General features: G+C 39.1%; 1 protein-coding gene and 1 non-coding gene across 3 annotated transcripts in view; one reads left to right on the plus strand and one right to left on the minus strand.

Annotated features, from left to right (window-relative positions):
- Positions 1-16,842, minus strand: part of ITGB8 (integrin subunit beta 8) — an 82,499-nt gene extending 65,657 nt beyond the window's left edge. Inside the window, exon 1 of one of the 2 annotated variants that reach the window (XM_010967184.3) lies at positions 14,641-16,842. In XM_010967184.3, coding sequence (XP_010965486.1) covers positions 14,641-14,767 — 127 coding nt within the window. In that variant the 5' untranslated portion in view covers positions 14,768-16,842. The remainder of the gene's footprint in view (positions 1-14,640) is intronic. The other variant, XM_045504455.2, reaches the window with a different exon arrangement.
- On the plus strand, positions 10,312-10,384 carry TRNAS-GGA (transfer RNA serine (anticodon GGA)). Its single transcript has one exon. It is a non-coding gene; the product is annotated as a tRNA-Ser (tRNA).
- Positions 16,843-17,678: the final 836 nt, after the last annotated feature.

Consider the following 17,678-nt stretch of genomic DNA (forward strand, 5'->3'; position numbering starts at 1 on the left):
ATCTGTGATAAGTGATCTTTGATATTATTGTAATTGTTTTGAGGCACATGAACCATGCCCATACAAGATGGCAAACTTAATTGGTAAATACTATGTTCCAGCTGCTCTACCGACCTGCTGTTCCCTTGTCTCTCTCCCTCTCCTCAGGGTCCCTATTCCTCAAGACACAACAATATTGGAATTAGGCCAATTAATAACTGTACAGTTACCTCTAAACATTCAAGTGAAAGGAGGAGTCCCATGTCTCTCACTTTAAATCAAAAACTAAATCTGATTAAACTTAGTGAGAAAGGCATGTTGAAAGCCAAGACAGGCTGAAAGCTAGGCCTCTTGCATTAAACAGTTAGTCAAGTTGTGAATGCAAAGGAAATATTCTTGAAGGAAATTAGAAATACTACTCCAGTGAACACACAAATGACAGGAAAGTGAAACAGCCTTACTGCTGATACAAAGAAAGTTTTAGTGGTATAAAGTTTTGGTGGTTTAGAAGACTGAATCAGCCACAACATTCTCTTAAGCCAAAGCCCAATCCAGAATAAGGTCCTAACTCTCTTCAGTTCTATATGAAGGCTGCAAGAGGTGAGGACGCTGTGGAAGAAAGGTGGGAAGCTAGCAGAGGTTGGTTCATGAGGTTTAAGGAAAGAAACTGTCTCTGTAAAATAAAAGTGCAAGGTGAAGCAGCAAGAACTGATATAGAAGTTACAAGTTATCCAGAAGATCTAGCTAAGATAACTAATATAGGTGTCTACACCAAGCAGCAGATTTTTATTGTAGACAAAGCAGCCTTAAATTGGAAGAAGATGTCATCTAGGACTTTCATAATTAGAGAGGAAAAGTCAATGCCTGGCTCCAGAGCTTCACAGGAGAGGCTGCCTCTCTTTGGGGGCTAATGCAGCTAGTAACTTTAAATTGAAGCCAGTGCTCATTTGCCATTCTGAAAATCCGAGGACCCTTAAGAATTACACTAAATCAACTCTGCTTGTGTTCTATAAGTGGAGTAATAAAGCCTGGATGAAAGCATATCTGTTTATGACACATTTTACTGACTACTTTAAGACCACTGTTGAGAATTACTGCTTAGAAAAAAAGATTTCTTTCAAAATATTACTTCTCCTTGACAATGCACTTGGTCATCCAAGGACTCTGATGGAAATGGACAATAAGATTAATTTGTCATGCTTGTTAACACAGCAGCCCAGAGATGGAGTAATTTCAACTTTCAAGTTTCATTATTTAAGAAATACTTTGCATAAGGCTATTGCTGCTGTAGTTGGTAATTCCTCTGAAGAGTTTGGGTAAATTCAAAACCTAATATTGATATTTTGACCTGTTCCCATGAATCACAAATGTTCCTAATGTCATTGAAAGGATTCGCCATCCTAAATGACATTAAGAACATTTGTGATTCATGGGAAGAAGTCAAAATATCAATGTTAACAGGAGTTTGGAAGAAGTTGATTCCAACTCTCATGAATCACTTTGAGGGGTTCAAGACTTTAGTGGAGGAAGTAACTGCAGATGTGGTAGAAATAGGAAGGAACTAAAATTAGATGTGGAGCCTGAAGATATGACTGAATTGCAACAATCTCATAAGAAAACTTTAACAGATGAAGAGTTGCTTCTTATGGATCAGCAAAGGAAGGGGCTTCTTGAGATAGATTCTACTCCTGGTGAAGATGTTGTGAAGATTGTTGAAATAGCAACAAAGGAATCAGAATATTACATAAACTTAGGTGATTAAAGCAGTGGCCGGTTTTAAGAAGATTGATTTCAATTTTGAAAGTAGTTCTACTATGGGTAGATGCTGTCAAGCAGCATTGCATACTACAGAGAAACTGTGAAAGGAAGAGTCAGTTGATGCAGCAAATTTCATTGTTGTCTTATTTTAAGAGATTGCCAGAGCCACCCTTACCTTCAGCAACAACCACCCTGATTGGTCAGCAGACATCAACATTGAGGCAAGAACCTCCACCAGGAAAAAGATTATGACTTACTGAAGGCTCAGCTGATGGTTAACATTTTTCAGCAATAAAGTATTTCAAGTTAAGGCATATACATTTTTTTAGATATGATGCTTTTGCACACATAATAATCTACAGTATGGTGTAAACATAACTTTTATATGCACTCAGAAACCAAAAAATTCATGTGACTCTCTTTATTGCAGTATTTGCTTTATTGCAATGGTCTAGAATCCAACCCAAAATACCTCCAACGTATACCTGTATGTAATTTAGTGAAAGGGCCAAGAAAAACCCAGTTCTATATATGGGCTTTCTTGTTTTTAAAAAAAATTAAACCCAAAAGAATTAATAAGTGCTCAATGTAGGAGGAAAAAAAAATGCCATCTGGGCAGTAGTTGAGAAGTCTATCCTGTGGGGAAGTAGGGTGTAACATCCAGTTATAGGTCTGACCGATCAAACATTTCTGCACTACCAAGTAATTCAGTCAGAAGCAGTACTTATCTTTTTTAGACTTCAAAGTCAAACACAAATTTGTCCAAAAATCCCTGATATCTGACTTTTGATGATGTCCATTAATCAATTTCTACCCCAACAAATCTATATCACCAGATAATCTAGCCTGCAACTCTGTTCTCAGAGAGCAGTGGTCTCTGGCATCAATGCTATGCTGACCTCCAAGTAGTGAAGGGTCTGCCCTGAACATGTGTATTAACACCATGTGCACCCTAACAGGGGGCTCTAGGACTTATTCTTCAGCTGTGCCATGCTGCCTTCATTGGGGTACAGCTACATGTTCAGGATGCCCCTCCCCTTCTAACACCCTGTCTTAGTCTCATCAGATATTACCGAGCATCGTGTGGCCTTGGAGTCTTTTAGAAGCATCAAACATGCTGTATCCTCTGAACTAAAGACTGGTACTAACAACATTTAGTCCTTGTGTTTCCATTACCAACCTCAGGGGTTAGGCACTGTGATTATATACACTAGCTCTCATCAGGAGTTCTGGTTCTAGATGGTTGTGGATGAAAACATTCATCAAAAGGGACATTTTAAAACAAAATTCAGAATACCTGAAACTAACTCACTTCTTGAGTGTCTTTTAAAGTGTTAATCATCTTCCAGATAAATTCTCTTGGAACATGAGCCTTATGTATCGTTTTTAGAGGTTTTCTTTTGAAATTATGGTTCACTTGTGTTCAATTCACCATAAAAATCCAAACCAAATGTACAAGAAAACAATAAAGCAATACATACCTCAGGAGGCGTGCCTAAGAAAGAGACCAGCTAGGTCATTCTTTTGCCAATAATACAGTTCTACAGTGAGTTCTTTGTTTCCAACTAGAACAACCAGTTCTACAGCAATTACTGTACACCCCAGAACTTTCCTGCATTCTTTATTCTACTGTGGTCAATGAACACCTTACATCATTAGGTACAGCAAGCCTGGCCTCGTAGCCCAACTTGAGCAGGCAGCTAGAAAAAACATTCTGTAGTCTGGCACTCCTTAAGGTACTTCCTTACCATCCTGAAGAATTTGGAATTTTCCTTTTAATTACTGTCTTTGTTCAAATTCATAATTTTCTAAAGTGCCTTTGGAGTGGTCATCCCTCATTCCATAAAGATGAAGTTTTCCATCCAGCTCTTCTCTCTACCCAGTACCTGTAACAGTTACTAGGGAATTATGCTGAATGTATGGCCCCTACTGAAATTAGAAAAAATGCTTGTGCCTTGGAAAATGTTTGTGGTTCAATTCCAAGGATAGGACCCTAGTACCATATATATATTTGGAAAAACAGTACCTTGACTGTGGCTGTATTTTACTATAGGCATATCTTGAAATATCAACTCTATCTATCCTAAAAGGAAGCTGGGTCCAAAACATCAAAACATTCCCGACCAAAAGCCACTGCACACCTCACATACCTAATGAGAAATATTTGGCACATTTCTTCAGAGCTGACATATTTCTAGTCTTCCATTCTCCTGTCTTCATTACCAGACTTTCTCTCCACTTCCTAACTCAGTCTCTCCCACGGACTTTAGCTTGAACTAGTCTTTGGCTGCTCACTCTGTACTACCTGGGGACTGTGATTTTTCGGGCAATTCTCTAGAATAATCAAACTGTACCAATACTGATCTAGAAAGGAAACAGACTCTATTTTTGACAAATGTAACAGTATTTGTTGATTAGAACAAAACAATAACAAAAACACCTGGAAAAGAGAGTAAAACATCTTCAACATAACTATGGTAAAGAGAGTTGGTTCCTTGAGAAGGTCAGCATGAAAGGCCACTTTTTAAGACTTTATATGTGACTTTAAAATAAGAACATCTAGTACTTTGAATAACAGCACTCAAAAGAATCTTTTAGAATCATCTTGAGTATATATCTAATAAGACTACTATAATTTAACACTGCAGTTTTAATTTAATGAGCTTTTTCTTATTTCCTAAACTAATTTTATTTGGGAATTTTAAAAAATAAGTCAGATAAGAAATTTTAATATATCTATTTAATATTAGTAGTTTCCTAGCAAGAATCAATGCCAGTACTTTTGTTGGAAGATAGGACTGCTTTAATTAAATTATAAAATCCCAATGGAATTTGACTTCATTATATTTTTCTTTGATACATAAACTATACTAATTTACTTACTGTAAAAACATAAATGGGGTCACATTAAGACTTATTTTTAAATTGAAATTAGTCCTTTTATTCCATGAAGGCAGTATGGCACTGTTTTCCTACACATTCATTCACTTATAGATATTAAATATATGCCAGCTGAATAATTCAACCAGATTTGGCTAATTCATGTCAGGAAAATGTCCTTTTCTGTGACGTGTTTTAAATTAACAGAGGGCAAAACTAAATTTAAAATATGCATACACTAGATTCTTACTGTGACACTATTTGCAAGAAAATAGAATTCAGTGTATTTCACTGAAATAGAATTCAGTGTCTTTACCAAAAGACGTTTAATTACTGACAAAAGCACCTTGAAACAAAGTAGTTCTTTTTAGGCAATGATCTATGGTGCTTATAGTGTCTGTCACCCTCCTCCCAGTAATATTTAATGTAGTAGACAAGTCTTCCCCTAACTTTTTTAGGGCCAAAAGCAAGAGTACAAATGGAGGGAGGCATAACAGGGTTAAATATTTAACAATTACAACCCAGGATAAGAAACTATTAAGTAAAATAAGTTCTGTTTTTCTACCTTGATAAATACAGATTGAAAATGCCCTAGAAGGCTAGGTCTGAATTGAGAATATCAGACTCTTGAGATTTCTGGTTGGGAACTTGGCAGTGTGTTTTGTTCCTCCAGCTCTTGCTTGATCTGCTCCTCTTCTCTCTCACTTCTAGCTTTATTCTGCACTACAAATAGCCCATCACTTATCTGCATACACACTCCAGCCTACATGTCCAAGCTCTGTTTACTTCCCCTCTCCTAGGGTTTGGCATATGGGAAGCTCAGTCTAAAAAATGTAGTTTGGGTCTGTTTGGGCAGAGAATTCTAGACATGCTCTAGAAAGGAATTGAAGACTCTGGATAGGTATGCCCCATGGATTTCCTTGCCTGTGGAGAAGGCCAGAGAAGGGCCCTCCAAGGCTCAGGATAGGGACTCCTCTGACACCTGAAAGATAGTCTATAATGACGGCTAAAAGTGCAGGGTCAAACCCATGCAGGTCTGAATTCTGGTTCTAAAACTTATTAGCTAAGAGATCTTGAAGAAGTTATTCAATGTCTCTCTAACTAGTTTGCTTACCTGTAAAATGGGAATTATCAGAATGCATACTTCAAAGGGTTGTGGGCATTAAAAGATATATTTTCATACCATATGTATAGGAGCATGTCTGGCATACCGAAAATACTTAACAAATGTTAACTATTGTTACTCTTCTAACTCCAGAACAGTGCTTGACACAAAGCTATATATAGGTGCTTTAAGAAAATCTGAATGACTAATGATTAAATAAATTAGAATCATTTGTCTTTTCATTACCTTTGTTAGTATTTGGTTAAAATGACTACAAATTTTAGTTTGTATAATCTAAATAGAAATCAGTTTTAAAATACACATTGAAAATAAAGGATCAGGATTACTTTTCATACTTAATTAGAATAATGAAAATAATTATTAACACAGAAATTTGAAAGCAAAACAAATTTGTAAAAAGTAGGTTAAAAATACTAAGTCTCTATTTTGATCTTTGCTAAAGATTCACCTATCAAGTCAAGAAACTGCTTTTTTGGAGTGGACTGGGACTGCAGAAACAAACATTTTTATGGTGTTAAAATTTTTATAGTAGAACTCACTTTTAGAAGAAAACTGTATTTCTTAAAATTCAAATTCTTGTGAAGATTAGAGCTGAGTAGGGCTTATTTGCTTAGTAGCCTAGTTTAAAGCTGATCACTATTGTCCTCATTTCATTCACTAAGTCATTTACTCCAGATAATTTATTAGTACCTACTGCATGCCAGGCATTGAAAATGCAGAATCAACAGGCACAATTTCTCCTCTCAAGGAGGTCACAGATTGATGTGGAGACAAGACATGAACAAGGAGCCATAGTGTTGGGCATGGGATGCTGTAGAAGGGAGTCACATACCATGGACAGGAGCTTGAAGACAGTGGGAGCCATGGAAGATTCTGAGTAGGGAAGTAAAATATGGACAAACATTTGAAATAATGGAGACTAGTTAGGAAGCTTATAGAACTTGCCAAAAGATTTGGCTCATGGAATGAATACTTCAGGCTTTCTCTACTCTAATAGCATTGTATTAATAGGAGGGGATTAAGCTTGAGAAAACATTATAGACAAAGAGTTCATGCTAAAAAAACAAAAATCTCCATTTTTTTCTTTAGTCATTTCACCTATAATCACTCATTTATCATCTTGTCACCCTTTATTATCTTTCAACTCTTTTATTCCTAGGCATAAGTGATATAGCCTTTTATAGCAAAGGGGAAAATTCCTATTACTGTTAACAGCTTAGAAATCCTAACATATGTTTTTTCCTCTCTTTTTCCAGAAGGAGCTAAACTGTAGGAAAGATTGTGAAATGTCTTAAAAGTGTGCCATTGAAAGAAAAAATTTAAGAAATTTAATGTCATCTTATTAGAATGGCCTGCTCTGACTATCCTGTATATAATGGTAGTCTGTCCAGTCCTTCTCAGGTCAATTCCCTCACTCTGCTTTATATTTTCTTCTTTTTATCATATATAACAGAGATATACACACACATATGTATGATATATATTATATATGATAAATTGTATATCATGTATAACACATCATGCACATATACACATGTACATACATGTATTTGTCCTCTTCAATTAGAACGTAAGCATTATGAAAGCAGGGACTCTGTTTTGATCTCTGCTGTAATCTTAGTGCTTAACAGAGCTTTTGATGTCTCTGTATTGAACTCTGCCTGAAGAGTCACAATTCCTTGCATTCTTTGGATGGCTCCCACAGAGAAAAGTGATGAGAAGAGGAGCCATTCAGCCATCAGTGAGTTGGATACCAGTATTTACCTGTGTATACATGCAGTATTCTTTAAAAGAAGCAGGACCCTCAGGCACTCAATGAGATCTGGAAATCTGCCATGAAGGAGATGGGAACTGCAGATGTGTATGTTGACACCAAGCTTAACAAAACTGTCTGGGCCAAAGGAATAAGGAATCTCCTATACTGTATCCATATGTGGTTGTCTAGAAAACCAGGGTGAAGATTCACTAAATAAGCTCTATATGTTTGTTACCTATGTATCTGTCATCACTTTCAAAAATCTATAGACAGTATAGATGTGAATTAATTGCTAATTGTCAGATATTTATAAAACTGAACACATACACACACAAACACTAAAAACTTCTGCCTGAAGAAAGCATAACAGTAGATGCCTTGAGCCTGGCATTTACTGGAAATGCCATGCTCTAAATGACCAATACTGGTAGACTATTGACTATAGCTAATCACTGCAAATATTTAACAGCTGAAGGGATATCAACTTTATAAAAATGTATGGAGAAAAAAATAATATGAACATACTAAACTATATAGAGTGTCAAGCTATATAATAGAGTGGCTCCAAGGAAACAGGAATGTGATGAGCCCTATGTTGATCAATAATGTGACACCTAGTACCATGGTTTTTTCCCTTGGAACACTTTTGACTGAACTGGTTACCAGCTACTTATTAGGTCAGTCTCTTTCTCTTTTCCTTTCTCTTTCACAACCACAAGTCATACACATATATAACACATTGGAAATCCTGTGGGAAGTAGAGGTTCATTACAGGTTACTCCCATAAAGACACGTGTCTTCTCTGCCTTTCTTACTCCCATGTAGAAAACAACCATAGTAAGGTGTATTTAAGGTTGAGCTGAGAGTATATGGGGGCTTCCACGAGGTATGCTTTGACCATGCCCCAATTCACGAATCTTTATCCTTCTCTCTGCAGTTACTTTGTGAGGGCAACAGTGTTACAGGGCAGAGCCCGGGAATCTCCAGGGAAGGAGGCCCAAACTCTGTTCTTAGTTTCTGTGTTCTCACATGCATGTGTACCTATGGCCATTGGTTCCTTGCCTCCTGGACAATCCTGAAACACTCAGATTTCTACCATGCTTCACCTTTGCACACCAACAATTGAGAAAGGGGATGAATGAAAGGCCTTTTTCCAAATATACTGTGGCCCTCCTTATGAAGGCCTTCTTTCATCTGACGGTCACACTTAATGTATAACTTAGAGCAACATCCAGAAACTTTTTGAATCAAATATGAGGCAACATAACAGAGTTCAAATCCCATCTCTTACATTTACTAGCTAGATGACCTTGAGTGAGTTAGTATGAGTTAGTATGAAGATTAAATTAATGTAGTATATTAGTGCGTGGCACCGAGTGAGAGCTACCCAGGTGTTTGTGAAATTACATTAGCATTACACTTTTCTTTCCACTACATATAAAAGTCACACTTACATGGCATCTTTAGGATACAATTAGAAAAGTTACTTCTTTAGAGATTAACAATTAGGCCACCTACTTAAGAAGTTCAGTATTTAATTGTTCAATTTAATAAAATACAATATGCAATAGGATGAGATTTTATTTTTTCTTATGGCTTCTTTTATAATAAATAGCTTACAGAAAATATTTCATGCATAACTGGAGAAGATAACATAGGGCCTCACAGTCCTTAATGCTGGCAACTAAACGTGTAAACTTGGGCTGCCACAGGGACTAGAGTTTTAAGGACCAAGAAGGGCTGAACATAAACAATACAGGGTTGGTTATGAATGTTGTCAGGTCATTCAGTGAACATATAAAAAGACTATTTCCTTATGTCAGTTTGGTAAGGTAAGATTCAATAATATTCACAGGTAACATAATTTTTATATTATTTACTCACTGAGACCTATCAAACCAGCAAAAAGACATTATTTAATTGACTGAGAATGCTATATAACAGGCATGCTTTGAGCATCTTTGTTTAATAAGTACAAACAAGAGAAGGACTGCATCACAAGGCAAACAGTTTATTACTTTTTAAGAAAACTGGATAGTTTCTACACATCAGGCCCTATTTATTAAAAGACAAAAGAACTTTAGATCAAAACTGTATCCTCTCACATCCATCAAGTGGTCATTAGAATGGCTTTGGGGGAGAAGAGTGGTGAACAAAGTGTAAAATTTAACATAAACTGTATCTGGATAAATCAAATTTAACGGGTGGGGCAGAAAAGGCCCTAAACTAAGCAACACAGGCCAGAATACCTCAAAAATTTTGTTTGTCCCAAGGAAGTTTCATTCAAAATTGAGTACAGAAAAACTGAAAAGACAATGTAGTGTTGCTATGTCATGATATTTCTCATGTCTCATAAAAATATCAAATTGGAATGAAAAGTGATAATTTATTTTGTAATTGTCTATATTAAATTCTATTCAAAAAATGTCTCTTTCTCTTCTAAACTATATCCTATGACTTCCCTGGTTTATTAAAATTATTAGCTAATTTTATTTTCAGTCCAATCAAGCCAGTGTGTATATTCAAGAATAAATAATATATCTTCAGACTTAAACATACATTTAAAAAATTATCAGCTGGTAAAATTATTCTGAGAATTTTTTCCACTTGGACAGTTTTCTTATTCTTTAGAGTCCTATAAATGTTTCTACCACTTGAAGATATCCTACATTTAAAAAGTTACAAGATTAATTCAACCTTTATCAAATCTGAATTAACAAAAAAATCACAGGAAAATCAGCTTATTAGGCAGTGGAGGTGGTGAACTGACTGTGGAATGTGAGACAAACAGAAATCAAGAGTGCTGTCGAGGGGAGGGTATAGCTCAGTGGTAGAGCGTGTGCTTGGAATGCACGAGGTCCTAGGTTCAATCCCCAGTACCTCTGTTAAAATGAATAATAAATAAACTTAATTACCACCCCCACCCCAAAAAAAAGAGTGCTGCTGAATTATTACCCTGAACTAATGGAAGACTGACATCCCTTTACTGAGATGAGGAAGACTGTGAAAGGGGCAAGCTTGAGGGAGAAAATTAGAAGTTTGGTTTTTAATGTGTTAGGGTTAACTTTGCCTTTAGACATGTAGTGGAGATGTTGACTAGGCAGTTTGCTAGACCCTCTGGAGATCAGATAAGAGGTCAGGACTGGAGGTGTCAGCATACAAATAATATTTAAGACCCAAGACCGGATCAGTTCACCTGAGACCCAGTATGTATCCGGAAGAGAAAGTCTGAGGGCTGAATTCTGGGCCACTCCTCTATTCGGAATTTGAGACATGGGGAAGAACCAACATCAGGAATGGAAAAGGAGCTTAAACCAAGAGAATGTGGGTCCTGGAAGCCAAGGATCACTCCCACTCTCAAAGGTGGGAGTGATCAACAGTGTCAACTCACTGACAGATGGTAGGTCAAGCAGAATGAAGACTATGAATTCACCATCAGATTTGACAATAGGAAGGTCACTGTGACCTTAACAGAGTGTTTAACTTCAAAGGTGATAAAGAAAGCCTGACTGCATTGGATTAAAAGAGAAGGTGAGGAGAATTGAAGACAGTAATATGGACAACTCTTTCAAGAATTTTTGCTATAAAAGAGAATAAGAAATAGAAGATGAGAGATATTACAGCATGTATGGATATGCATATGCTATAAATGATCTAGTAGAGAGGAGAAAATAATGATTCAAGAGACAGGGAGAACAACCCTTAAAACTGAAACTCAAACGAGGTATACCTGCTGTGATTCCACTGAAATAAAGTAACATTTGTCTGTATTTTTTCTTTCTCACATACATGCATACTTAAAAAAAATACTTTAATGGAACCATAATAGAACGACTGAAAAGTAAATGCTTGAAACCATCTTTGTCTTTACTTGCCTCCTTCACTTCCGCATTCCTCCCTTTAAAGATAGTGAACATTCTTGTGGCCCTAAATTTCAGCTTAAAAAGTTCATGCTGTGGGGATTAATGACAATGTGTTTCTCCTTCAGTAGTATTTTGATTTACTGAAATATTTTAAGATGAAATGATACAAGATATTTGCTTTGTAATAGTCTCAGTGAGGGAAGGAGAAGAAATAGCTGGGAGAAGACATGAAAGAAGTTGGTCTTGAGTTGAGGGTTGATGAAGCTGGATGATGGGTGTATGGTAATTCCTTATACCGTTCTTTCTTCTTCTGTATGTGTTTGAAAATGTCCATAATATCAAGTTAAAAATTAGAAGAAACAGTGTGAACACCATGCTTAATCCAAAGAAATCCTTAAATGATAAAATTTCTGATAATTTCGTAACAGGTGAAGGAATTACTTGGGGGCAAAGGAATTTTTCTGGCATTTTTCAAATCATATCAACTACTTTGCTTTCATATACAGCACATACATAGCCTTTTCACGTACAGCACAAGCCTTTTTTTTTTATCAGAAAGTACATCAGTTGCTTTATGATATAATTAATTTGGATGCTTATTGTGCAAAAATAATTTGGAAAACTAGATTTTTAAAAATGAAGCATTGGTTCTCTTAAATATCCTTTCACTTTAAAGGTGAGCATAAAGAATTCTGAAAACACTTATGCTATGAAATATGTTCTGAGGTAAAGTAATACTACACTTACAAAACAATGCTAATCTGGTTATGTAAAAGAATAAATAGTTGATTATGCAGAGGAGGTGAAATTTCATTGCAACAGTTATCAGTTTTTAAAAAGAAACGGTAATTTCTGAAATTTGTCACTCTGATATTGCTATATAAAATTTTAGGTTAAAAAGATTTTTAATGTTTTAAAACTAGCAAATGTAGAAACAGCAGTGTTGCTACATTAACTCTTCAAATATTAACCACTAGGTGTTCTTTAGTGTTTTCCAGTTACTCATTAACCATTTTATAGTGTTGTTGTTTCTCTGATTGTCGGTAATTTCCAGCAAGGAAAGTTGAAAAACAAACTCCAATAATTTTTTTCTAGGTAAGAATAATGTTCAGATCTTTAAAATAATATCCCCCTTGTTCACTATATATTTGTTATTAAAAGTCCACTATGAATCTGGGACCTGTAAATTCTACTTCAGAAATTAAAACCAAAATTACGTTGTTGTACAGTTTATGGTTTCTTTTGTATGGCTTTATTGCCCTCAGCATTTCCTTGGTGTAAACTACTGAGCAAGGGAACAAGATTTCCTTTGTAACTGATATCTAAATTTCTTTTCTGCTGCAAGTATCTAATTTGTACTATGAAGACATATAATTTGAGACTTGTAGCTATATCACAAAAGTGCAGCAGTTTACTCTGATCTCTAATTTTCTGAGTTGTACTGGCTATAATTTAAATGTTTTGCATGTTTTTTAACTGCAGTGCAAACCAGTATACATCAGAAATCTTTGTATATTGACAGAGACTGGGAAAAGGATGCCTTGTTCTGATTTCAGATGAGCATTCCCTTTTCACAACTGCAGGTGCAAGGGAGCCCATTCATAATATTTGCTTCAAATCAGTTACAGTCACTGGATGGAAATACAATGCTATTACATGAGAACTTGACTAATCTTTACAAACACAATGAATATTATTTAAAAAACATATCAGTATTGTTAGCAAATTCTATAGGCAGGACTTTTTCCTTTGCCTATGTACTGGGGACAGAATATACTCTGTGGACACAAATTTTGGTCATTTTACTAGTGTATATGTTTGTGTATTTACTAAATCTAGAAAAAATACTTTGTCATTTTATTAACGCAGGATGGAATTATGCTCCGTGGAAAATTTGCAACAAATATATGTTTCACTTAAGAGGTCATTGATAATGCTACTATTTCCTTTGCTTTTAGTTTCGCTTATTTTAAAATCAATTTATTTAAAAGTCAAAAAGTAACCACAAGATAAAAATTAACTCTAATTGCTCTCATTTCATGTGGCTCAGAAAATCTCCTTTGTAACAAATATTAGACAAATATATATGTGATCAATAAGTGAAGCTAGCGTGTTTCCATTACAAACCCTTATTCATAAGGTTATAACTTGGTTTTAATTAGCTTCAGGCAGAAACTTGTCTCATCAATTCAAAGCACAGGAGAACATTTTAGTCTACAAAACAGTTAACTCTCATTCAACAGGAGAGGTCAGAGAAAGGCTCTAATAGAATTTAAGGGCTCAATGACCAAACACAGATAAAGTAAAATTTTTCTCAAAAAGTATGGCAATAATTATTGCATTGGTAAAAATAAACATTTGGCCTATGTTTAATACCAGTAAGAACTCTTCCTAAATTCATGATCATTACTTTTACTTACTGTATGTCTTACCATTTGTTAACAATCCAGTACTGCCACCTTAACATTTGCATATAATTCAGAAGTGCCAGAACATCTTTTCATACACTATTTAACTTGAGCTTTTCTTTGTGATTTATAAAATTAAGACAATATATTTTCTAAAGAAGTATCATCTCCAAATCAGGTAGTTCTGACAAAAGTGGCTTGCCTGGAATAAAAGCTATGAATCCTGGTCTAGGGTTCGTCTCAAGGTCTCTGTCTCAAGGATTGATCTGACTGAGGGATCGATTAGCTAGAAATTGGTTTTTTTGAGCTGAAAAAACAGTGACTTAAAAGCAAGACTATTCTTCATGTGTTTAATTCATTCAGGCTGAGCACTGTGATAGAAGAAATTTGCAAGCTGGCATCCTCTTCTTTTATGGACTCAAAAACAGAAGACTCACTCTCATACCAATTTATCCTCAGCCTTAAATCAAATGCAAGCTAGTGGTTAGTGGGCCCTCATACTAGAAATATGAGGAGCATCTTCAAGGATACCTTCAAGGAGGATGCCCTCAAGGATGGAGTAGAACCCCTAAATAGACTTCTGTAAATATGACCCACCACCCTTCCAAACTTCCATTCTATTACTGCCTCCCTCAGAAACACACAGTGTCTCCTCATATAGTTATTGCTGTCACTCTAGGGCGGAAATGCTTGACACCTGGCCTCCTTCAGGCCGCCTGCGATGGAGGACACTGCCACACACCCGCCCTTCTGAAGTTCTTAGGGCAGATGAAGGCTGTCATCGAGCCACTTACCTGGCTAGGATGCTCTTCGTGACAGCACAAGACCTTTGAGGAAGAGAAGAAAACAAAAGAAAACAAAACAACTTACCACTTTGGCCCAGTCCAAGAACAACTGAAAACATCCAGGCCGCCCGGAGGAATGGGGCAGGACCTGGCCTGCAGTTTTGCAGGCAGACAAATGTGGCAGTAAAAAAAGCCAGGGCCGAGCGGCGCATAATGCAAAGCAGCCCGCACTGCACCGCGCCCGCCGCCTAGCTGCTAACCGTATGCGCGATCGCGCCTCCCGGGCGCTTAGTGCCAAGTGTCGCTAGGACGTTTCCAGCAGGCCCGACAGGCGGACCCTGCGGCTCAAAGCAAACGGTGCAGGTATGCCGGCCAGGGCACCTCTCGGCATCTCAGGGCCCCCGCGGCCCTCCCAGCTCGGCACCGCGGGTCCCGCGATCTCCGTGAAAAACACCTCCTCTAAAGGCAAATGACCCGGGGCGGCGACGCGAGCAAAGGCTCCGCAGCCGGCTCTGGGACAAAGAAAAGAGCTTTTGTCTCTCTTCAGCCGATGGGGCTTCTGCTGCATAAATCAGCTTAGCGAAGAGCCAAACACAATCAAACCCAAACAAAGCCTGAAGCTGGGGGGAAAAACCAGCCTAATGTACATTCACTGGGTGATGCTGCATCTGTGGGAGGGGACGCCAGCGAGGCCGAAGGGGAAAAAAATCGATGGCGCATCAGTCAGCTCGAGCTTCTTCCACAGGTGGGCAGGGAGGCCAACTTCACTTAGTTGCAGTCTTGCAGCCTCCTCAGCTGAGCGGCGGGCAAAGTCGAAGCGGCAGAGTCCTGGCTGGCGAGGGAGGAAGTTTGAGGTGCCATCCGCCGGGGGAGGTGGCCCCGGAGCGCCCTAGAAGCCTCCGCCGGGGCCCGCAGACACAGAGCGGGGCATCGCAGCTCGTTTGCCCTGGAGTGGATTGCAGGGCAGCGAGCTCAGGAGAGGAGGTTCCGCGGGGGTGCAGGAGCCTGGCTTCACCGGGCGGGAGCTTCGTGCTCTCCCCTTTTTGGCCCCAGTGTGCGGCTCAGGCGTCCCACCATCCAGAGCCCGGACAGCTGGCGCGCTATAGGGTGCACCCCGGAGAGGATGCAAAAGAGGAGAGGCTGGTGAGGGGCGGGGGAGAAGTGGTTCTGCCCCAGCCCCCTGCTTGTAGAGGGGTGGGGGGTACTCCCAAAGTGCGGGTAGCTAGGCGCGTTCGGGCTGCGAGTTGCTAGGAAACCGCCCCACGCTACAGAGCTGCTTGCCCTGGCCGCCCGCAGGCGCGGCGGCGGCTCCGGCGCAGCAACAAGCTTGGAGCAGCGTGGGCGGGACATTTGTGAGGCATGAAGTCACCGCGGCCCACACTCGCTCTTTGTTTTGCTCACTCCAGCTCTTTTTCTCTCCTTTGGTTCTGATAGTTAACATTCCCATGAACTCCTGATGCGTAGCGGCGCATCAGGAATCGCACACCCTGTTCTCCTTCCTCCTCCTCCCCGAACCCTGTACCCCCGCAACGCTCTCCTGGCGGGCAGAGACTCGCTCAGCACGGGTGGCAGCTGCGCGCAAACCCCAGGCTCAGACCCTGACGCTGTGCGCTGCTTTGTTAGGAGGTACTCACTGCCCTGCAGCTTCCACAAAGTGGAATCCCTGGGCCTCTCCCCGCCCCCAACACCCTCTATTCCGCTGGCGCGCCCTGCCCACTTCACTTACAGAGTCAGGAGTGAGGAGCTCACCCTCACCCTGTGCCCCTCCCCAATACCATCCGGCATCTCCCCAACCCTTGGAGAGTTGGGCCGGTCCGCAGGGGCAATTGCAGCGAAATTTCTCGAGGCTCCTTCTCCACTCGGAGCCTCAGCTCTGAGCTGGACAGCCCAGCTCTTCCCAGCGTCTGGTGGTGCCTCTAGGCTTTGCTAGTCACAGTGGGTTTTTTGACCTTAAGCGTCACCTTCCAAATAAACGAAACAAAGAAGTTACAGAAGGCGGCGAAGCAGGAGAGAGAGGCTGAGGAGAGGAGGTGGGAGGACATTTCTGCCTGCTTGCAGCTCAGAAATTTAGGTACAAGCCGGGAGCGTGTGTTATGTCGGGAGAACCGCGCGTCTCCTAGGGTCGCGTTACTACTACGCTAGGCCAAGGGAGGGAACCCAGTCCCCCAGAATGAAAACAAGGCGCTGTTTCCAACCGAAACACAGAATGATGGTTCTCTTTTTCCTCTAGGGGCAGGAGGGGTTCCCCTTCGTAAAGTCTGACCTCTCATTTTTCCACTAGAAGCCTGCCTGATCTCTTCACTGCCTCTTAGAGGCATCAGAGCATTCCAGCCAGGTCAAGGTGAAATATGCGGGAGTTTCCTTCCTTCTTATTTGTTTAATAGTTTCCATCTCCATATTTGGAGTAAAAAAACAAGTAGGAGGCTTTCTCGCTCTTTTTTTTCTTTCTTTCTTTCTTTTTATTTTCTAATTGTTAACTGAGTGAATGGAAAGTACCTGGTTAATAAACCACGGCATTAGAAACTCCCCTTTTTCAGGTGTGGACTGCACATTGAGGCCCACAGAATTAGCTAAGCAAACCAGGAACCCAGCTGGAAAATTACAAGTGCCCTGGATTTACAAAGCAGGTCCTTTTGAGAAACCAGATGAATGATCCAAACCTGAAAAACTGGTATTTGTAAATGTAATTCCACTACTGGCAATGTACTCTAAGTAGTTAGAATAAAGTCCAGCTCAGCTTTGTTTTTTAATTTTCTTTCCTTAGTTTCAAGTTTGAACAGCTGTAGTTTTGCTTTTGATGGTCTTAAAGGTAGGGCCTGAAAACTAGCTGGAATGGGGATGAGGGTTTGAAAATTTGAACACAAAAGGAACATAGTCAAGCTCTGATTAGTGGCTCTTCAGTGGGGCAGCATGTGTATTTTCCAGAGATTATTTCACAGTCCTAAGGAATGCAGCCACCCTTGAGACAGTGCAGTGATACAATAAAGAAAAAAGATCAATCCATAATCCCTAAAAGGATGTGTGTGTAAGTGCACTCTACATTGTTAAGTAACTATCACATCAAGTTTTGACATATTTTCAACTCTAACATGATGTTGGAAATGTAAAATAAAAATACAATAT

Source organism: Camelus bactrianus, chromosome 7 (assembly GCF_048773025.1).
Source record: "Camelus bactrianus isolate YW-2024 breed Bactrian camel chromosome 7, ASM4877302v1, whole genome shotgun sequence".
Lineage (NCBI taxonomy): Eukaryota > Metazoa > Chordata > Mammalia > Artiodactyla > Camelidae > Camelus > Camelus bactrianus.